Source organism: Xenopus tropicalis, chromosome 1 (genome assembly GCF_000004195.4).
Source record: "Xenopus tropicalis strain Nigerian chromosome 1, UCB_Xtro_10.0, whole genome shotgun sequence".
NCBI classification, from domain to species: Eukaryota; Metazoa; Chordata; class Amphibia; order Anura; family Pipidae; genus Xenopus; species Xenopus tropicalis.
Window position 1 is genome coordinate 108,529,323 of NC_030677.2, and position 21,376 is coordinate 108,550,698.

At 40.0% G+C, this 21,376-nt stretch overlaps 2 protein-coding genes across 4 annotated transcripts; both read right to left on the minus strand.

Moving 5' to 3' along the window:
• Positions 1 to 681: 681 nt before the first annotated feature.
• LOC100487354 (thymic stromal cotransporter homolog) lies at positions 682 to 6,975 on the minus strand. Its single transcript, XM_018097549.2, has 5 exons — positions 6,809 to 6,975; positions 4,938 to 6,171; positions 3,806 to 3,889; positions 2,787 to 2,943; positions 682 to 872 (listed from the first exon to the last, which is right to left on the minus strand). The coding sequence occupies exons 2-5, from the start codon at positions 5,995 to 5,997 to the stop codon at positions 785 to 787; spliced, it is 1,389 nt and encodes a 462-aa protein (XP_017953038.2). The 5' UTR covers positions 5,998 to 6,171; positions 6,809 to 6,975; the 3' UTR covers positions 682 to 784.
• Positions 6,976 to 13,293: 6,318 nt separating this feature from the next.
• On the minus strand, positions 13,294 to 20,326 carry slc46a2 (solute carrier family 46 member 2). 3 transcript variants are annotated; one of them, XM_031906588.1, is made up of 5 exons: positions 20,148 to 20,325; positions 17,089 to 18,195; positions 14,657 to 14,740; positions 13,938 to 14,094; positions 13,294 to 13,569 (listed from the first exon to the last, which is right to left on the minus strand). In XM_031906588.1, the coding sequence occupies exons 2-5, from the start codon at positions 18,113 to 18,115 to the stop codon at positions 13,503 to 13,505; spliced, it is 1,335 nt and encodes a 444-aa protein (XP_031762448.1). In that variant the 5' UTR covers positions 18,116 to 18,195; positions 20,148 to 20,325; the 3' UTR covers positions 13,294 to 13,502. The 3 variants fall into 3 exon arrangements, with proteins under 3 accessions (XP_031762448.1, XP_031762441.1, XP_031762453.1); XM_031906581.1 differs by having other exon boundaries at positions 17,089 to 18,198; XM_031906593.1 differs by lacking the exon at positions 14,657 to 14,740 and having other exon boundaries at positions 17,089 to 18,198; positions 20,148 to 20,326.
• Between the last annotated feature and the right edge of the window lie 1,050 nt (positions 20,327 to 21,376).

A 21,376-nucleotide genomic window follows, 5' to 3' on the forward strand; every position in this document is an offset into this window, starting at 1 on the left:
TACAAACTCCACAGCACACTCCACTTATACAAATCTGGTGCTCAACTGTAAACTCCATAGGATACTAGAACCAGAGAAGTTCAAACAATGGCACTAATTGGTGAGGCTAAAGGGGTCCAACCCAATAACTTGTACTGTTTGCCACAAAGCACATAAGCTCTTTGCCTCCCTCGCCAGACACTCATGAATACAAATAATAACCTCTATAAAGTTTTTTATATTTAAGGAAGTATGATCTTATTATTATACTTGCCATCTCCTATTTTGTGAAGACTTAAGGTGGCCATATACATTACAATTACAATCTTTCCTGAAACCACTGGTTGCGGGAAAGATTGTTCATAATCTCTACTAATGTTAAGAGCTGAATTGTCAGATATGCACGTTGAAACAAAAGTATTTTACCCCTACCTGACAATTCAGCATTAATGTTTTTCCATCCTGCCTGATCAACAAGGCGACTTATAGCCAAGGCTTTTGCCGATATTGGTCACTTCGTCTTTCACCATACACGCACAGAAGATTGTATTGTGTTTATAAATTACCCCTGTTTACACAGTAGCAGGAACCCATAGCAACCAATAAGATGTTTGCTTTTGAACAGGTGACCAGTAAATTCTACCAGCTGACTGTTTGCTATACATGTTATAAAAAAATAATAAATAATAATAAAAAGCATAATAAGGAAGAAACTAGTTTATCTCAATATACAGACAATAAAAATAATTGTAACAACTGCTCTAGCCACTGATTCAGATATTTTCTGTAGCAGATGTAATAAATGTCACGTAATGACAGGTGCATTGCTGGTGCTCCCATTACTCTCATTGTCTCTCGTGGCACATGTCTGATGTTGCTTGCAGACTGTTATACTGTTGGTGAGAGCAATAACAGGAACCATTAAGTAGTAAGTGTAAAGTCCCTAAACTACAGAACATTTGTGTGCAAGTCACTAGAAGATAAAGAGCTACAGTCCCTGAATATCAACAAGTTTGGATGCTGGACATTGATGCCAGTGTGACTGCCAGTGTAGCCAGAATCCGCAGAGTTGTTGCTGACATCAATGTCCAGCATGCAAAATTCTTGATATTCAAGAACTCTAGATCTCCCTCTCTTTTCCACAACAGGTCCAATAAAATCATGAAAAGGAAAAGCTATATGGGGAAATAAAGTATATTAATCAAACAGAAATATACACACAGCTCCAAAGCACAGCATACAATCACAATGCAAGCTGCAGATTTTGCTCTACACTTTTTATGGAACCCAGTCCACTTCCTCAGACCCTTATCTGGTTTAAGATCCATAAACTGCCAATGAACTGTGGGGCAGACTAGTTGCCCGCGACAAGGGAGATTTGTCGCGGGCTACTAGTCTCCCCGTGTGCCAGAGCCCTCAGGGTGAAGACACACAGAGCTATTAGTAGCAGCTACTTGTCGTGGCTACTAAAACAGACAATGCTGATCATTTACTGATAACTGTCTAAATGTGTTTTAACAGAGGCAATTCTCAGTATTGTCTATGGCAGGGTATTTTCTGGCATTTAGTAGCCATGAAAAAGTAGCTGCTACTAGTTGCTCTGCGTGTCTTCACCCTTACTGTATTATTAATTGGTGCTTTGTGGTGTATGATGTACATGAGCTGCTATGTACTCAGCAACAGTAGTGTTGGTTTTTACCTTCTATTTATCAAGTTTTCTTTTTACATTTAAAATGTGACTCCATTTCAGTCTTTACTTACTCAAATAGTGTTTGTTTTTACCACCTTGCAGAAAACTTTTCAGTCAGGTGCTTGGCAGTCAAGGAACCTCTTGCCAAGGGTTTAGATGAACATCACAAATGAAAAGTAAAGCCACTTTCAATTGATAAAAAGCAGACTCTCTATAATGCTGCAAGCAGGACTGCTTGAAGGTACCAGTGGGCCCTGGGCAAAATTTGAATTTGTGATAGAATAACCCTCAAGCACATGAAGTTCAATATAGTAAGGCAGGCAACAGTGTTGTAACTATCCATACAGCAGACCCTGTGGTTGCAGGGGCCCAGGCAATAGGCAGGCCCAAACTGTGGGGTCTGCTGTACCATAGACCCTCCCCGGTCCCACTACTACCTTTAAAATAGCAGCACGGACAGGGCTGGGAGGGTGGGCGAGGGAATGTTTGCGCCAGGCCCCCTCTGAAGATTTTTTAGCAAGTTACACTGGTGACAGCCAATAACGAAATGATCTGTTCTTACTGAAGTAGACATGATGCCTAAGTGCGCTGCTGTGGACCAAATGACAAAATGGTGAAAAATGACAAAATGGTGATGGTGCAACATGGCAAAGAATAACCATGCTGCAGAGTTTTTCCAGTTGATTAAAATGAAGGGCCTGCCATTTATTAAAATGGCCCTGACTGTGAGCCTATTACCTTCCTATTCTGTCTCCACAGGGTTTCCTAGGCACCAGTTCCTGTTTATCTCTGTATGACAACCACTCCAGCATGCTAATAAAAAAGGAAGAAATGTATGGGTGCAAGGTGGTAGAGATATGTAGAAACTCCACCTGGCTGCACAGTAAAAGACACACATACACCTGGAAAGCCAAAGTAAAATAAGTATTAGGCCTGTGTACATTCTCATCATGTCTCATGTGCATTTCAGTGTATTTTTATGTTCTTTGAATTTATATTTAATGTTTTTAATCCATCCAGGGCAAATATTTACAGTTGCAACTGTCCAGACCTGAAATGAAATCAGCAAAGGTTTATAAGAGGAAGTAATAAATGAAAGCACACGCTTGGTACTCACATGACAGGAATAATACTGAGAAATCCCAAGGCAGAGAATACGAGGAAGCAGAATCCACTAAACCAGTCCAGTGTAGCCTGATACAATTTATTAAATCCAGCAGAAGAACTCACAGCAATTACTTCTATAGCCATCTGAAGCACCACAAAGACTTGACCTGCAAAAGAGATAATGCATGTTGTTAAAGGACTAAATATTGGAGATACTGTCTATCATTGCTATAAGGTGTGCATATTGGAGGCACTGTAGTATTTATCAGTTCTTCACATATCACTTACAGTAGATCTTCTTTACACATATCTAATATATTTTAACTATAGGTAAAGAATTTAATGGAAGCAGTAAGGAAAACATGCAGAGCAAACTGATGACCCATCTTTAAGAAAATAGATTGCTATAAAGTTCACTTTGAAGTAATAGCGAAATGGGGATGATATATCATTTTTTTAAATGGTAGGTTTTGAGTGGTCATGGCTTCCAAACTTTCTGGCTTGACTTGCTTAGTCTGGTTTGTAAGAGGTTATATAGGGAAATGCAAGCGACATTGCAACTTTCTAAAGGGGTCATTTACTTATGCAAAGGATGTGGGGAAGTGCAAAAAATGGTTGCAGATGGTCCCCGAATTTGGAGCACAGAGGCCTGCAGCTGCCATTTTACACACAGCACTGCCTGTACAGTAATCCTGAAGGGTGGGAGTGGGCAGGCATGTAGATTTCCCACTCCTACCTCATACCTGTCCCCTAACTTGAGTAGCATTCAGAAAGTAAGGACATGATTGGAATGTGCCCCCTGACACTGCATTCTGTACCTTGAGTTTTATTCTTTGCCTAGTGTGAAGTACAGAGCACAGCCATTACCCACAAGTTCTCTATGCATAAGCACCAAGTGTGATAGTAAGTACCTCCCTTAGTCTCCTAAGCTTGTCTGACTGAGAATTTTGGGCAGGTGTACCACCAAAAAGCATCAACCTCGATACTGCGTCCTGGGGGTGACATGAATGTAAAATGATTAAAACTTGCCATATGATGATCCCTTAACATGTTTGGAAATTATTGACCTGATAGTTGGTGTAGTGATCAGGGAGAATAGCATCACAGCCCGAGCTGCAAAATAATAAAAAATCCTCAGATTAGATTTTAGTCCTAATATGAACAATGCTTAGGAAGCAACATCAACAAGATCAGAGTGTGAAAATGCATAATCTAATTACCGCAATAAATTTTAAAACTTGATAAGGAAGGATTTAGATAATTGACATAAATACACCATAGTAGAAGAGAGGGGTAAAAGGTTGAAGAAAGATTACAAATGTGACCCTTTGACCAGCAAACAGCGCCCCTACCTATCATATCCTTTCCTGCTCCTTAACCCACCTAAGTGACATTGCTGCAGCAACCATGGAGTAAAAGGGGGAAATATTCTAGCATGCTTAAAGAATATGAACTCTATATTATAAAAATGGGATTGCAGTTTTCCTAACTGATCAAATTTCAGCTTATGAAAATGATCAAAATGTTGTTGTCCATTTCAGTCACATTAATATAATTTTGGCATGAATTATAATCTTGCGAAAAAGATCACAAAATTATTCTAATCCTGCATTTATTGTGTCCAAATGGCTATACTGCATGCAAAAAAAATGGGAAGTTCGCTGATATGGCTCTAATATTATCACGAGTATAACATGATGTGAGGCATTTACATAGAGATAAGCATAAACTGAAAATTGTACATGATAACTAATGTCTCAGTAAAAGCACAGTTAAAGGAACTACTGGAAATGCTGATAATAAAATTTCCTATATACAAGGAAGCACCTTCTGTATTTTGGCTTAACTTGATGACATCCTTCTCTGCAGGTTATGACAAAATCTAGGGAATTGAAAGTTGTATTAAGGCACTTTTTGGCTAGCTATACCCCCTAATGCATGGCTCCTGATGCCAGCTAGCCTGCGTATAGCTGCAAACTGAGTCTAAACATCTATCTATAAACCAAGCTAAGGAATCAAAGGAAATTTAACAATTAATTAGACAAATACTAAGGAAAAATAAATAAATTACATTATAGCTATTGTAGCCATATAAAAAACAAACACAGTTTCAGGCATGTACAATGAACCTACTAATGACTTTCAGGGATTTTCCACTTACCAATGTAATACAGATAAGTCCAGCGTACAAAAGCCATGATCAGAATCCCACAGCTGAATGAGATCATTCCAGTGATGATCAAGCCCAGATCACCAAAACATTTTGAGAAAATATAAACCCCAAGAAAACTTGTGATGTAGGTCATATAGGCTGCAGCATTGCCATATCCAACTTCAACTGGGCCCCAGTTTAATGGTTTTTTCAACACAAAGACATTAATGACATCATCAGTTGCTGTTACTGCAATATTATATACAATTGCACTCACAAACATACATATAATGACGCATTTTGAAGAAGCCACATCACTTGGATTTATGGCTGTGTTATTTGTTGGCTTATCATTTAGCAATGCACAGTCAGAATTGATGGATTCTTGTGAGGCTTCATTGATGGAACTGCCTTCAGTATTCCTTTCTTCCAAACATGTTTCAGCATCAGGCATTTTTAAAATAAATATACTATACAAGACACAAAATGCATAGCAGCCAGTGCTACAAGAGGCAAGGATAGTGCCTTGATGTTTATTGATATTTAGATGTACAAATATGTAGCCAGATACCAAACTGCCAGCAAAACCAGCCAATCCATACACAAGCTCAATGATAATAAGTTTTAAAGAGCGCTTGCTCTCTGTAGATGCCAGTGATGCCCAAGCCATTACTCCGGCCCAATAGGTGGTGAACCAGCCAGTTAAACCATTGAAAGCAGCTGAGCCAAATATTACTTCAATTGGCCACTCAAATAAAATCACAAAGAGGAGAAACATCCTGGATATCAGGTACCCAGTCAATGGCACACAGATAGTGACTTTTGTACTTGTTTTGTCACTAATTTTAGCCAGGATATAAGCAGACAGCAAAGGTGTCATCCCCATGACCACGTTATAGATAATGTAGAAGTTGGAGATGGCTTTCTGAAGGTCATCATCTCTTGAGCTGTTAGAAGAAATTATGGTTTGGTTATAGTAATTTTCGACTGTCATCAGGAGTCCAGTGTCATAAAAAGAGCTGGCAATTTGGGCCCCAGCCACTACTGGCTCAATCCAAGTCCTTATCATGGCTATAGCTCTAGATATGGGTTCACTTTTTAAGTATGGCAATTCATACTCATGTTATATAGGACACAAAACACAAAGCAATTCCACTGTAGATGAACTCTTCGGCTGTAAATAAATAGTCACCGTGATACAGGGAACGCAGAGCTGCTTTCTCTTTTGTGTGTGCAGAGTTTCCTAGGGGAACACATGTACAGACATGAAGGTTTTAGCAAACTTTCCTTATAGCTGAAAGAAAAACTTCACAGCATAATTAAATACAAGATTACGTGCCGTAAAATAAAATTAACAAATATATATATGTCAGTATATAGCTATACTATTTCAAATAAGCATCCAATTACATCTTGCAACTTAAGATGTTTATTTCATAAATTTTGTCACAATACTTTGGTAAATGCAACAAGCAGGCAAGTCAAGTGACTATACATTTGCCATATCCAGCCATTGAGTATATGTATCATTGCCCACAACTCCCCTTGCTGTCAGTTCCATAAAGAAAATGAATGAGCCTCATAAAAGAAGATTAACTTAATAATAACAATTGAGGCAGCAGTGCAATACACAATTGCAGCCAATTACAAATGATTAAGGATATATAGTTTTAGTGCTACATTGTTGGGGACGAGGGGACAGCTATCAGCAGCTCTCTACATATTTAAATGATGGCATGTCTGAATTTATAAATACTGCATTAAAATGAATAAAACTATTTTTTCATATTCTTGCGTTAGGGGCCCTTTAAGAATGTAAAGGCTTCCTGTTTAGGTGCCACGTCTCCGTGTTCTAATAGGCGCTACACCCTTCAACATACCTTATAGGGACGTAACATCTACTTTCTTGATATTCAGTGCACAATGTCAGTGGCAGAGTTTGTATTGAATGATATTGCTGCTGTGAGGGGCCAAAGTCAAAAACGTTAAACTTCAATTTTTCCCTTTGTTTTTTCTAATTTCAGCATTGCATCCTAGTGAAACACGGGGAAATGCGCCCTCTAGTGGCAGTCATGTGGGAGTAATACGTTACCCGGAGCAAAACAAAATGTCTTTTTTTTAACTCTAGTTAGAATGTAACTTTTGTTCATTTGTACTTTGTATGTATGTTAATTATGAATTTTAAAAGAATTTATAAATTACATTTCTTATATATTTTTTAGTTATTTGTTCTTTTCACTTTTATACTGTCCCATGAAAATAATTTGCTCCACTAGAATTTTTTTAATTTTTACATCTATTTTGCATTTTTCATTAACCTTATCCTTAATAACCTCATGTGCAGCCAAGCATTCACATAGTTATCAACGTTTGATATTAATTTCCAGGGACATTGAACTGCTGTAACCCATCAAGCAGTGCTGATTATTTTTCTAGCAAAAAACAAATTACGGGCGACTAATCTCAAAAAAAATTTTTGCACTTTGCATCCTGCTTAAATAAATTTCCACAGAAATCTGTGCTGTTTGAGCACCACCAGCCTTCAGTACTGTATTCATGAGGGGCAGGGGTTCTATAGGCATCCCCCCTCCTGTCTCCTACTAGTCATTCAGAGGCACAGTTTAGCGGCAATGGCACAGGCAGCAACAGGGCCCTGTACTGTACTGTCTGAATATCTAAGAAATCTTCTTTGTATCGTGCCTCACATCATTAACAGGCAACTTAATCAAAATAAAGTTTCTCTTCCACAGCACTCTCAAAACTACTGGGGCTAAACGCCCTAGTTTCTACTTCCTAGACAAAGAGCTCCCTCATAGACCTTTCTTCCTTTTGCATGGAGATTACTTATGAATCCTAACACCTGTACTGGCTTAACAGCCTTAGTAAACATAGCCCCTGTTGTTCTCCTTATTTGCTTTGCATCTTAGAGTATTTTGTAACTGAGATACCTTCCTTAGTCCTCTTTGCTACCGCACCACACAATTTTTCACAATATAATAATTTTTATTAATGATTTACACATCCCCATGCCCCCCTCCTTCACACCAGTACCGAATATAGATAGATTTTATGGAGATTCCTGACCCTATATTCCAGGGATCCCCAACCTTTCTTACTCGTGAGCCACAGTCAAATATAAAAAGACTTGGGGAGCAACACAAGCACCATAAAAGTTCATGGAGGTGCCAAATAAGGGCCGTGATTGGCTATTAGGCAGGCTCTATGCACCCTATCAGCTTACAGGGGCTTTATTTGGTACGAAATCTTGTTTTTATTCAACCAAAACTTGCCCCCAAGTCAGGAATTCAAAAATAACTCCCTGGTTTGGGGGCACTGGGAGCAACATCCAAGGGGTTGGGGAGCAACATGTTGCCCCCGAGCCACTGGTTGGGGATCACTGCTATATTCTATAGCAGCAGCATACAGCAGTAAACTACAACATTTTCATACCATTGTACCAAAAATCAAGGCTTCAAGGCAAATAATGGTACTTACAGTGAGAACATTATATATTGTTGGAGTGTACATATTATGAGAAATCAAAAATTAATTCATATTCTAACATTTCTGAACATTGCCTCAAAGCTTGCACTTTACAGCATTTTATCTCCCACTTGCCTTTATATACTAGATAAACCAGGGTAATTTGAAAGCCAGGAATCTTCTGCTACGTTATTATGTACAAAGGAAAACATGTTTTGTTTTGTTTTTTAAACTGATATGTTTTATTGATTTTTCAGAAAATATAAAACAATGAAAAAGAGAAAGGACCTTCAGTCCTCATTTTTGCATCCCAATAGTAAAGAAGAGGAAAAAAACACAAAGGAGAAGGGGGAAAAGGGAAATGAGAAAAAAAGGAAAAAAAGGGGGAAAGGAGTATTTTATTTAACATGAACATTTAAAGCGCTGGCTGGGTTTTGTTATGCTATAATCGAGTATTAGGATAGATAGCGATATATATTTTGGCTTTCTGTGCAGTCAGTATTAGAGAGCATCTTACACATTTAGGGATGAGAACAGCAAAGGGTGATTCTCATATGCCAACCAGGGGAGCCAAATGTTATCATATGCTTCCTTATTGTTTTGTAGCATGTAAGTCAATTTCTCATAAGTCGCTATGTTAATTATTTTGTCCTTCAGTTTTTATAAAGAATGGTTAGTTTTTTTTCCAATTAGCCGCAATTGTAAGTCCTGCTGCCATTAGGATGTGTTGGCATAGTCTGTGAGCAGGGTTAATGAACTTTTTGGGTTTCTTCCCCAGGAGCAAAACAAATGGGTCCTTCTGGAACGTGGTATGTAGCACGCTAGATAAAAGATGGCAGACCAAGTCCCAGTAGTCAGCCTTCCTCTGGGCATCCTCTAAAGCAGTGCAAGTCACATTGGGGGTATATTTTGTGTAGCCGGGCTGGAACCAAGTAGGTTCTGTGCAGAAGTTTTAGTGATGTTTCCCTGGTTGCCTGTTAAATTGCATTGTGACCATTGTTTGGTTAGTAAGGTTGCTCCCAGGTCTCTCTCTACAAGTATGTAGTTGAGTTTGGGTTTGTTGCCTGGCATTTGGTTGAGTATTCTCTAGGTTAGGCTTAATATTCCTGGAGGCAGAGACACTTCTTTTAGCCTTCTATCTGGTGGCAGTTAGGGCTCTGGCACACGGGGAGATTAGTCTCCCTTGTCGCGGGCGACTAATCTCGCCGAAACACCATCCCGCTGGCGAGAATGCCTTGAGTGGAAACTTCTGCGATTTCGGGGAACCCCCAACACACTGTTTGGAAAGTATTTCCACTTAAATGGATACTAAAACTAGTTAAAGCCCCATTGGTACCAGAATAAATTGTGCTCTGACCAAAGATACTGCAGTTCTGATAATGCAACAGTACAATACCCACTGTTTTATAATTGGTTGAATTAGCACATATTTACTCATGTGAGCAGTAACACCACATCAAGGCTTCAACCCTGTGATTATAATCACTTAACTGATACCCTGGTCTTGTACTCCTGTTAGCTGAAAACTGCACTGGCCTGCGGTATTTCTGTAAAAGCTCATCTGCTGCAATTTTCTTCTACATGCGCAATACAATGGAAAGCCAGCCTTTTGCATCTAAATTCAGCTTTTACTCTACAGGAGAAGACAAAAAAAGGTGAAGAAGATACAGATGATGAACTTCTACAGAAATACCCTGGGTTGGTGCAGTTTTCTGCTAACAGGGGCACAAGCCTGGGTCTCAGGTAAGTGCGGCACCACCCACTGGTTTTAACTTTTGTTCTGCTTTAAAGTAAATATGTCAGATTTAATTGTTCATATGGAATATTCATCTGTGTCTTCAGTACCTGTTCATGTTCATAATTGGTCTTATACATTTAAAGCCACAAGGCACTCATAATAAGTTTGGGGCTTGGCACTCTACTGGTGAGTGTTACACTGTACCGCATCTTTAGGCTTTATTTCCATAGTATATACAATTTTGACAGCCATGTAAGTCATCCTGCCTCTTCCCACTTTAGTAATGGTAAAAAAAAACATCTCTCTCCATTGACTGCTGTGTTCAATACAGAATATATTGCTAACCTCATCCCTGGTAATGCAAGTATATGGCCACTGTAGTACAGGTATGGGATCCCTTATCCGGAAACCCGTTATCCAGAAAGCTCCGAATTATGGAAAGCCTGTCTCCCATAGACTCCATTTTAATCAAATAATTCAGAATTTTAAAACTGATTTCCTTTTTCTCTCTAGTAATAAAACAGTACATTGTAACTGATCCCAATTAGGATATAAATAATCCTTATTGGATGCAAAACAATCCTATTGGGTTTAATTAACGCTTTATTGATTTTTTAGTAGACTTAAGGTATGGAGATCCAAACTACGGAAAGACCCCTTATACGGAATACCCTTGGTCCCGAGCATTCTGGATAACGGGTCCTATACCTGTATATGCTTAGTACTTCCTTTTGACAAATTGGTTTTATTATGCTTCCTTAAAATTTTGAGGTATAAATAGCTTATTAGTGTTCTTTCTTACTCTTACATCTTTTTTCTTTTGAAAATAACCCTTCCATGCTGTTTGTCAGTAAGTCATTGCAAATTGCCAAGTTACTCTACAATCAGCCAGTTAGAGCTGAGTGACATCTGTTCACATGAGTGGGTTGGTTGCAGCTGGAAAAAGGTTAGACTGAGCAACTCATAAATAAATTGTTGAATAAATGTTTGATAAAAAAAATAATAAAGACACACGTTAAACATATTTATTTAATATCTTCTACATTTTTTGTAATGGTTTTACTGCCTGTAACCTACCAGACTTCCCCTTTAATGTAGAGGCCTATTAGGGGCCCACAACCATGACAGTCAATATTTGCATCATACCAGCCACACTGCATTTCAGAAAACAAATTCTGAATGGAGCTAGACGCAACCACATGAGGGCAAACTTTGCCAAATATTTGAACTCACCAAGAAGACACCTGGTATATATGATGGCTACTTATTCCAGAGGTAGGCAGGTGGACAGGTAAAGGTGGCCATACACAGATTTTAGTCTTATTCCGACGATCTGAAACTAACATTCAGCTAAAATTGTAGGATAAAGCCCTTAAAACACAAATCGAAGGATGTTCTGAACATAAAATAGTTGGCAGACACTAATCGCAATTAAGTGACTTCAATTGTAGGTCCCCTAAGGATATCATCTGATACGCAATACATGCGCAGATTTTATTGCCACCTGACCAATATTTTCTAATCTGGGCGATCGACTAAATGACCAATCGCCACACAGTCTGAAAATCATAAGAAACTAGGTTTTACATGATTTTACTGGTATGTGTATGGCCAGCTTGAATGTTGCCAACCATTTGTTCAGTCAAATCTTTTGTAGAGGATTTAGTATTCCTCTGAATCAAAAAACTGATTATGCCACAAAACTTTGCCAAAAATCCCCAGAATAGCCTATCTTATCAAGAGGAGCTTCGGCCATGAAGTAAAGTTGGCCATATATCAGGCCTTCAGACCAATTCAGCAGATTATCTGCCTGTGTATGGGCACCACCGATGGGCCTACCTGACCTGATCTGGCCGGAAATTGGGCAGATCTTGATCGGACATATTTGTCCAACAGCGCCTATGCCCGCCCATTGGTGGGCATATCGTTCTGATTTTTGTGTAGAAAAGTTTAATTTTATTGGAAAGGATCAGGAAGGTATTTTTTTTCTGCAGAATGAACTGAATAATTCCCATAGTCCTTTTGCATTCCCCCCCCCAAAAAAATTAAGATGCGTAAAGCAAGAAGTATAAATAGTTATAAAAATGCATCTGTTAGCTATTATCTGTTGCCTCCTATAAACATTATAAATATGCATGCTACAGCAACCCATGGTGGTCACACAAGTCACCCGAGCACACAACACACAAAATTTTAAATGAAAACCACTCAGAACCAATACAAAATATTTTATTCTTTTCAGAATACTCTTGGCCTTTATTTAAGTAATTTTTTTTTTCAAATAAAGGAGCAATGCTTTGTTTTGTAGCCAGAAATAAGTATAGTAGAACAGTCCTTTCTTAACAGCTTCCTTAAAGGACAATGAAAGGTTAATATAAATTAAAAGTAAGTCTAAAGGCATTCTTTTTAAGTACTTACTGCATATCTAAATTCCCAGATCCCTGCTTGCTTCTCTGAGATATGGTGCTGGCAGCCTACAGCAGTGTGAAGACTACAGTGACATCACTGAAATCTCTCTGTCCTTCCTGTAGGTGCCAGCGGCAGCCTTCCTATTCTCTGAGCATGTGTGTAACTTGATCCTGTCTGCTGTTCTGAGCTACACATTCCCACCAGCCAATCAGAAGCGGATCTGGCAGAGAGAGGGGGGGGGGGGAGGGAATGAAACACATGTGCAGTATGAAGCAAGGAGGGAAAGGAAGGGAGAATACCTTTTTAGAGATGGCTGCCTGTTCTAGAAAATGTGCAGTAAGTGTGACTGAGTAAATATTTAATTAGGTGAGCCAAAAGTGTGGCGTTTTTACTAAACAATAGGAGGACTATTGGGCAGTATGCTTTTTATATTTTGATTTGCATTCTCCTTTAAGTGCAACTCAAGCAGGAAGTTCTACTCTAACACTAGAAGTATAGAAAGTTATATGTACATACTGCAAATGTCTTGTTAAGAGTGACATCTACAGGTCATTCATATAAACACCACAAGGAAAAAGTAAACTAGCAGAAAAAGGGAAAATGTATGTTCTTCTATTTCTAAAACTTGTCAGTACAGCAGACAGTTGTATGTACATATATTGTGCTACTGTATAAGCAGTACCATACATTTTCATGATGCAGTAATAGTACAAACTAGTACAAACAGGGCACACATATTGCAATACATACATTTAATTAGGTTATTCCTACATATAAAAAATATATTTCACTTCAATATGAAAATCTGTCATTTTAATATTGCTAGTAAAAATGTGTTGTCAAAGAATTGACATCTTGATATAAAGCAGAGAGATTTAAATTAAAAAAAAAGTTAAAGTCTTCATTTTCATTTTAAGTCATAGACGTAGAAGATTGGAAAAGTTCTAGGAAATTGTATGTGTTGCACTGCTCATAATGGTAGTCCTTGACTGATGCATATACGCTGCAATTCTGGGAAGAAGAGAAAATAAGTGAGTGAATGTTCATTTACATTTATTTTATTCTTATTATTTATATATGGCCAAAATGATTTGCTGCTCCCCCTAAACCCCAACATAAGTAACACTGCTCCCCAACCCCCATCCCAGGGGGCAGATTGCCTTAATAGGCTTCTTTAGGACTCAGTCTGACCTACAGGAGGCTATGTCAGTAAAACATATGAAATAAGATCCTGACCAACTGTAAGTGAAGGTATGAAAATATGGCTTGTGGGAGGACAAACATTCATAATTAGAGAGAGATTGGGGAGAGGAAAAGACTCCTCTTAGGCATTTGCTTCTCATACAACCTGGCACTATTTGTAGCTACAGAATACTGACCTGATGGGAATGAGGCTGAGCAGAGCAATTATGCTTGCCAGGATAAAGCAGAGTCCATGGAACCATTTCAGTGAGGCTTGGTAAAGCTTGGTGAATGAAATTAAAGTTACCACATGTGTGATAGATAATAAAAGCTGCAGCACAACAAAGACTTTACCTAAAAATGAAAAAGGGAAAAATGATCAGAAGAATGTTGCTTACAGGCAGAGGCAAACTCTCCTGTGGAGTGCAGACTAAAATGTTTGCTAGTACTTGCTTTGGTCATCTAGGTGCAAGGACAAACAGCAGAGATCTGTTTATATAGATTCAAGTTCCAGAACCTCTCGTGTCCACATGTGCTGATTCTCCATCCAACCACCAACATGTGGCATAATCTAAACTCACAGCTGGGAACCAATTGTATCATAAAATAAAGGGGACCTAGGGAGACCCATTGGGAGATGACTACATAGTCATTGAGATGTGGTCCCCATCCAATGAGATTTTCTAACTTACCTAAAAGATATCAGGCCAGATATTAGTTGGGCAGCTGTTGGGAAGGCTAATAAAATGTATTCTTGGCTCTGTTATAATGTGTTATGTTACTTTGTCACCTTTGTTACCTTAACAATTGACAAGCCAATCATACTGTTAGGGCAAAAGGTCTGTCCTTGTCATCTCTTCAGACAAGCATGAAATATTTACTTTACATAACATAGAAACATGGGGTATTTACATACCATAGGATGATCCTTGTACATGTTTGGATATTACAGATCTAATCGTTGGCAGTGGTATCAATGAAAACATCATCACAACTCGAGCTTTAAAATGAATATAAATAACATAAACAATCATGTTTGAAAGATGAAAATTATTTAGTTTAGTGCAATTTTGGGAGCCACTATTTTTCTGCAAACCATGGTAGCTATGGACATTGCATGGAAGAATGCAGGCTGAATTTTGGAATTGTTTAACTTCAGATAGAGCCTTCTGTAGTATATCTTTTAGGTATAACATATGGTTCTTTCTTCTGTTTCTTAAATACAAATGTACTATATGTGCAGCTCTGTAATATGGAAGGATCTACTCTAGGGGGCTGATTTACTAATCCACGAATCCGAGTGGGAAAAATTCGGATTGGAAACGAACATTTTGCGACTTTTTCTGATTTTTTTGTGTTTTTTTTCGTTGCGTTACGACTTTTTCGTAAATTGACGTGACTTTTTTGGAGCCGTTACAACTTGCGCGAATTGTCACGACTTTTTCGTAGCCGTTACGATTTGCTCGTATATTGTCGCAACTTTTTCGTATTGAGCGCTCGTAAACGGCGGGCAAAACTTTCAGACTTTGCATGATTTTGGAAGCCTCCCATAGGACTCAATGGCACTCTGCAGCTCCAACCTGGCCCAAGGAAAGTCTCCCATAGGGCTCAATGGCACTCTGCAGCTCCAACCTGGCCCAAGGAAAGTCTCCCATAGGGCTCAATGGCACTCTGCAGCTCCAACCTGGCCCAAGGAAAGTCTCCCATAGGGCTCAATGGCACTCTGCAGCTCCAACCTGGCCCAAGGAAAGTCACCCATAGGGCTCAATGGCACTCTGCAGCTCCAACCTGGCCCAAGGAAAGCCTCCCATAGGGCTCAATGGCACTCTGCAGCTCCAACCCGACCCAAGGAAAGTCTCCCATAGGGCTCAATGGCACTCTGCAGCTCCAACCTGGCCCAAGGAAAGTCTCCCATAGGGCTCAATGGCACTCTGCAGCTCCAACCCGACCCAAGGAAAGTCTCCCATAGGGCTCAATGGCACTCTGCAGCTCCAACCTGGCCCAAGGAAAGTCTCCCATAGGGCTCAATGGCACTCTGCAGCTCCAACCTGGCCCAAGGAAAGTCTCCCATAGGGCTCAATGGCACTCTGCAGCTCCAACCCGGCCCAAGGAAAGTCTCCCATAGGGCTCAATGGCACTCTGCAGCTCCAACCTGGCCCAAGGAAAGTCTCCCATAGGGCTCAATGGCACTCTGCAGCTCCAACCTGACCCAAGGAAAGTCTCCCATAGGGCTCAATGGCACTCTGCAGCTCCAACCTGGCCCAAGGAAAGTCTCCCATAGGGCTCAATGGCACTCTGCAGCTCCAACCTGACCCAAGGAAAGTCTCCCATAGGGCTCAATGGCACTCTGCAGCTCCAACCTGACCCAAGGAAAGTCTCCCATAGGGCTCAATGGCACTCTGCAGCTCCAACCCGGCCCAAGGAAAGTCTCCCATAGGGCTCAATGGCACTCTGCAGCTCCAACCTGGCCCAAGGAAAGTCTCCCATAGGGCTCAATGGCACTCTGCAGCTCCAACCTGGCCCAAGGAAAGTCTCCCATAGGACTCAATGGCACTCTGCAGCTCCAACCTGGCCCAAGGAAAGTCTCCCATAGGACTCAATGGCACTCTGCAGCTCCAACCCGGCCCAAGGAAAGTCTCCCATAGGGCTCAATGGCACTCTGCAGCTCCAACCTGGCCCAAGGAAAGTCTCCCATAGGACTCAATGGCACTCTGCAGCTCCAACCCGGCCCAAGGAAAGTCTCCCATAGGACTCAATGGCACTCTGCAGCTCCAACCCGGCCCAAGGAAAGTCTCCCATAGGACTCAATGGCACTCTGCAGCTCCAACCTGGCCCAAGGAAAGTCTCCCATAGGACTCAATGGCACTCTGCAGCTCCAACCCGGCCCAAGGAAAGTCTCCCATAGGGCTCAATGGCACTCTGCAGCTCCAACCCGGCCCAAGGAAAGTCTCCCATAGGAATCAATGGCACTCTGCAGCTCCAACCTGGCCCAAGGAAAGTCACCATACTGAAGCTTGAATGAATCCGAAACTTTCGTACTCAGTGCGATGGCTACGAAAAAGTCGCAACTATTTGCGCAAGTCGTAACGCTACGAAAAAGTCGCAACAATTTACGAAAAAAATTGCAAAATACCGATCATTACGAAAAAAAACGCATTCGGATGCTTTTCGGACGTTCTTGGATTAGTAAATGTGCCCCTAGGTATAGATCAGTAGTGATTGGTGCCTGGTCCCTGGCCTGTCTGACTAACCAAATACATACTATGAGGCCATCATGTGACACTATATGGATACAGCAGATTTGTAATTACTTGGTTTTTTTTTTTTAACTTACCAACATAAACTTACCAACATAAAACAAGAAGGTCCATTGTACAAATCCCATGATGAATATACCAGCACTGAAGGACAAAATGCCAATGCCAATCATGACAAAATCCGTTAAACGTTTGGAGAAAAAATATACTCCCAAAAAGCTTGTTACAAATATTAGGTAGCCAGCGGCGTTAGCATAACCAACTTCTACGGCACCCCAGCTTAGGGGTTCTTTAATGATAAAGAAGGGAAGCACATCCACAGCACCACCTACTGCTGCATTATACAAGATGGCACTAAGGAAGAGTAAAACAAGGAAGACCTTAGAAGAAGAAGTCATGGTTACACCATTTGCTGTTGATGTCTCAGTTGGATTTTTCATTAGCAGTGTGGATGTTTCTGTTGATTCTGTGTTGCCAGGCCCAGTTTCTTCAATTCTAGGGATTTTAAAAATAAAAAGACTATAAATAAGGGAGAAGGCATAAAAACAAAGACTGAGGATTACCAGGACAGAACCTTTCTGGTTTGCAATATCAAAATTCTTGAATATATGGCCAGATACCAAACTGCCTACAAAACCAGCCACTCCATAGACCAGTTCAATGATAATAATTCGAACTGATCTTTTGCTCTCAGAAGAGCCCAGAGACGCAACTGCCAAAACTCCAGCCCAGTATGTGGTAAAAAATCCAGTCAAGCCATTCAGAGCAGCAGAGCCAAACATGACCTCTATGGGCCAATTAAATAGAATCACAAAGAGAAGAAACATCCGTGATACAAAGTAGCCAAGTAGCGGCACACATATCGGGACCTTTCTGCTCTTTTTATCACCTATGTTGGCCAGTATATAGGCAGAAAGAATTGGGGTCAGTGCCAAGATCAAATTGTGGATTAGGTAAAAGTTAGAGATGGCATTCTGCTCTTCATCATCACTGGTGCTGTTCGAAGATAAAGATGATTGGTTGTAGTGGCTCTTCACCACTAAAAGCAGCCCAGTGTCATAAAATGAGCTGGCTATCTGGGCCCCAGCCACCACTGGTTCAATCCAGGTTCTCGACATGACCTTCTTTATATGTTTTCAATGCTTATTCTTTAAATCTCCATGTTGGTTTATCCGACTTGAAAATATGTTGAACTGTTCTGCTAAAAACAAACACAAAAGTTAATTTTTTTATTATGTTAATGAAAGAATAATGAAGGATTAATTTCTATGTTTATTCTTGAGAAACATATATAGTTTATATAACTAGAATCAGGCTCTTGCCATTGCTGGCACTTCTTCCTATGCAATTTTGCTAAAATCTGTCCTTTCCTTTCACAAACAACAGCTAAGATGCTCATCCATGCTTTTATCTTATCTCACCTAGACTGCCATAACCTGCTACTAACTGGCCTCCCTTCTCCCATCCCTTGCCTCTACTGCTCCTCTACTGCTACCAGAATTCCCCTTTTCTCATTCAAGAGAGAACAGGCCCCTTCCCTGAAGTCCTTTTCATGGCTTCCCATTACACAAAGAATCACTTACAAACTCCTATTCAAAGCCCTTCATTCCTCTGCATATAATCTTGCCCACCTTCTCTATTCCTCCTGGCTGCCAACCCACTACTATTGCTCTTTACTGCCTGAAATCTTTCTCACTTGCTGCCACTTACATTTGGAATGTCATGCCCGAATTCTTCAAGAGAGAATCTTCCATCAGTCTCTTCAGAAATAAACTCAAAGACTACCTTTTGGAGCAATTGCTCTCTTCTATTTGTGGCATTTACCCACCCATTTAGAGTGTAATCTCTATGGGGCAGGGATTGCATTTCTCTTGTCTCTTTACACCTTGCACTCTTTATGTAACTGTACTTTGTATTTATTTGCATGTATTATTGTAATGGCCCATGTTTTTCCTATTCAGTTACTGTTCTGCTGTACAGCTCTGCATAAGTATCACTATATAAATAAAAATATACATACATACATATATACTGTACATACATGCATTTGAAATATATTTAGCAACATTGCTATGCCTACTTCTCTATAATAACAGTCTATGCTCCTTTCCTAGATCAATCTTCAAGGCACTTGTTTCATTGGTTTAAATTGCCAGTTAAGGAAAGAGTTAACAGCGATAGTTATCCACTTCTGAGCTGAGAGTGTTGTGTATTGCTGGAGACTAGTTCAATCCAGTGTTTTCTTAAATGAGTCAAAGAGGCAGTTCTACATTGTTTTCCACATTGTTTCAATAGTCAGGACTTGCAGTTAAGAATACAGATACTACGTTTAAAACTAATGACACAAATAAAGTTAAAATAATATATTTTTTTAAATGTATACTGGAAGCTGCTTAGCATTTTATTTCCTAAAATTTCCAGCTGAAAGCTGATAAGAGGTAGAAGAAGAAGGCAAGTCATTAAAAACTATAAATAATAAATAATGTAAACCAATTGCCTAATTGCTAGATATAGGGCATTCTATAACATGCTAAATGTTAACTTAAAGGTGAACCACCCCTTTAATGTGCCTACAATATGTTTGGACAATGCAGGGCAACATTATGCTTTGACACAATGACCACATTGGTTTTAAAGCATGAGCACATTAGTACAACTAATGGATTTCTAGATATAAGATAACATACCTGTATTAGTATTCAGAGAATTAACAAGCAGAAATCCCTCAGTACACATTTAAAAACCTATAGGGATTCATGTTGCTCTAGAAGTGTACACCTATGTAATAGTTGTGAGCAGCTGGGAAAGCCACAGTGTAGGGTCATGTAAACATGGGCAACAAGATGTTTTCTTTTAGGGCCATGACACATGGGGAGATTAGTCGCTGTGACAAATCTCCATTGTCGTTGGCGACTAACCTCCCTGCAATACATGACGCCGTGATTTGCCGAAGTCGACGAAGTGTCCTCTCAAGGCAACTAGTCACGGCGCGACTAATCTCCCTGTGTGTCACAGCCCTTTAACAGCCCTTTTTTAACCCCTGCCCCAAGATATCACACCCATGCAGTCTTGCTACCCTTTGTACTAAGGAATAAATATAACTATACTAACAGTATTTGTATTTGCTTATGACTCATTTTACCTACTGACCTGGCTTGTTTCACAATAATTGCTGAAACATGTTTAGAAAGTAGATCATTTATGGCAGAGTAGATCAGGAAACAGATATTCTAACTCCATTACAGCCCAGATCAGGAAGAAAAATATATGTTCTCATGCAGGCAGTCAGTGCAGAATGTGTAATGTGGCTGACAAAGGGAAAAGTCTGTGTTGAAATTATTGTTCACTTCCTTATTTTGGCTCAGGGAGCAGCACATACCTCTGGGTAGGAGGGACGGCATCATGTGTAGGATGTATTACAGCACTTTTCTACTTATGCCGGAGCTACAAGTACCAAGCCCATAAAGAAAGTCTATAGAGAGATCATTTCAGATGTTTTCTACCCAGAAACAATGATACAAATCCCTTCAGCCTACAATAATAAGCTGCAACATAATGGATAAACATTTTTCCAATGAAATCACAATAATAATTATACAGGAAATATTGAGATCCATATATATACACTATATATTATTGTAACCCCTATTTGGCTGTGAAAACAGGCAACACCAGCTAGATTGGCTTTAGAGCATGGGGTACATAGGACTCTATATACCAGATGGGCTTTCGCTATGTGGAAATAACCTTGGGGTGTAGTGCAACTACAACTCAATTAAGCTGTGTGCAAAGTAAACGAAAGAATGGGCGCCAGAAGGTTCTTTGTGGTAAACCAGAACTTACCAGAACTTTATTGTCCAAGACAATGATCCACAGGGTTATAGCAATACTCACACAGAGGAGATATCAGGTAATTGCACAGAAGGCAAAAAAATATGGTGTCCACCAGTTTAGCCCTGTGAAGAGTAGCCTGGACAAGGATCTGTGTCCTCAGGGTGTACACCTTAGCAGCCAAGGATCCTTCACAGCCAACTATGGATAGAAACTGACCTGAAACCCTTTCGAAAGGGATAGAAACTGACCTGAAACCCTTTCTAAGGGATAGAAACTGACCTGAAACCTGCGTCTTAACCCTGCCCTGCTCTAAGGCAACAATGCCTGTAGGGAAGAGTACTTCCAGCTAATCTCTCCTGGTTGGAGCCAGAAACTTCTCTTTCTAACTAATCTCACTATCTCACTTTCCTAGAAAGTACACTTATAAATTGTCCTGACACTCGTTCACGGGGTCCCTGTTCCCCGACTTAACTAGAGCTAGACGTAGCCTCTAGGGTAGATAGCTTTACTGGAGCCCTGTTGATCCCAGGCTCAGTGGAACTTCC

What these genes read in the sequence shown, in the direction of transcription:
- LOC100487354 (XM_018097549.2), bottom strand. Translation starts at nt 5,997, where the DNA reads ATGATAAGGACTTGGATTGAGCCAGTAGTGGCTGGGGCCCAAATTGCC. An exon ending in GACTTATCTGTATTACATTG is followed by an intron (nt 3,890 to 4,937) that starts GTAAGTGGAAAA and finishes ATTATTTTGCAG; the next exon opens with CTCGGGCTGTGATGCTATTC. An exon ending in CTCAGTATTATTCCTGTCAT is followed by an intron (nt 873 to 2,786) that starts GTGAGTACCAAG and finishes TCTCACCAACAG; the next exon opens with TATAACAGTCTGCAAGCAAC.
- slc46a2 (XM_031906588.1), bottom strand. Translation starts at nt 18,115, where the DNA reads ATGTCGAGAACCTGGATTGAACCAGTGGTGGCTGGGGCCCAGATAGCC. An exon ending in GACCTTCTTGTTTTATGTTG is followed by an intron (nt 14,741 to 17,088) that starts GTAAGTTTATGT and finishes TTCATTTTAAAG; the next exon opens with CTCGAGTTGTGATGATGTTT. An exon ending in CTCAGCCTCATTCCCATCAG is followed by an intron (nt 13,570 to 13,937) that starts GTCAGTATTCTG and finishes TCTTCTTCCCAG; the next exon opens with AATTGCAGCGTATATGCATC.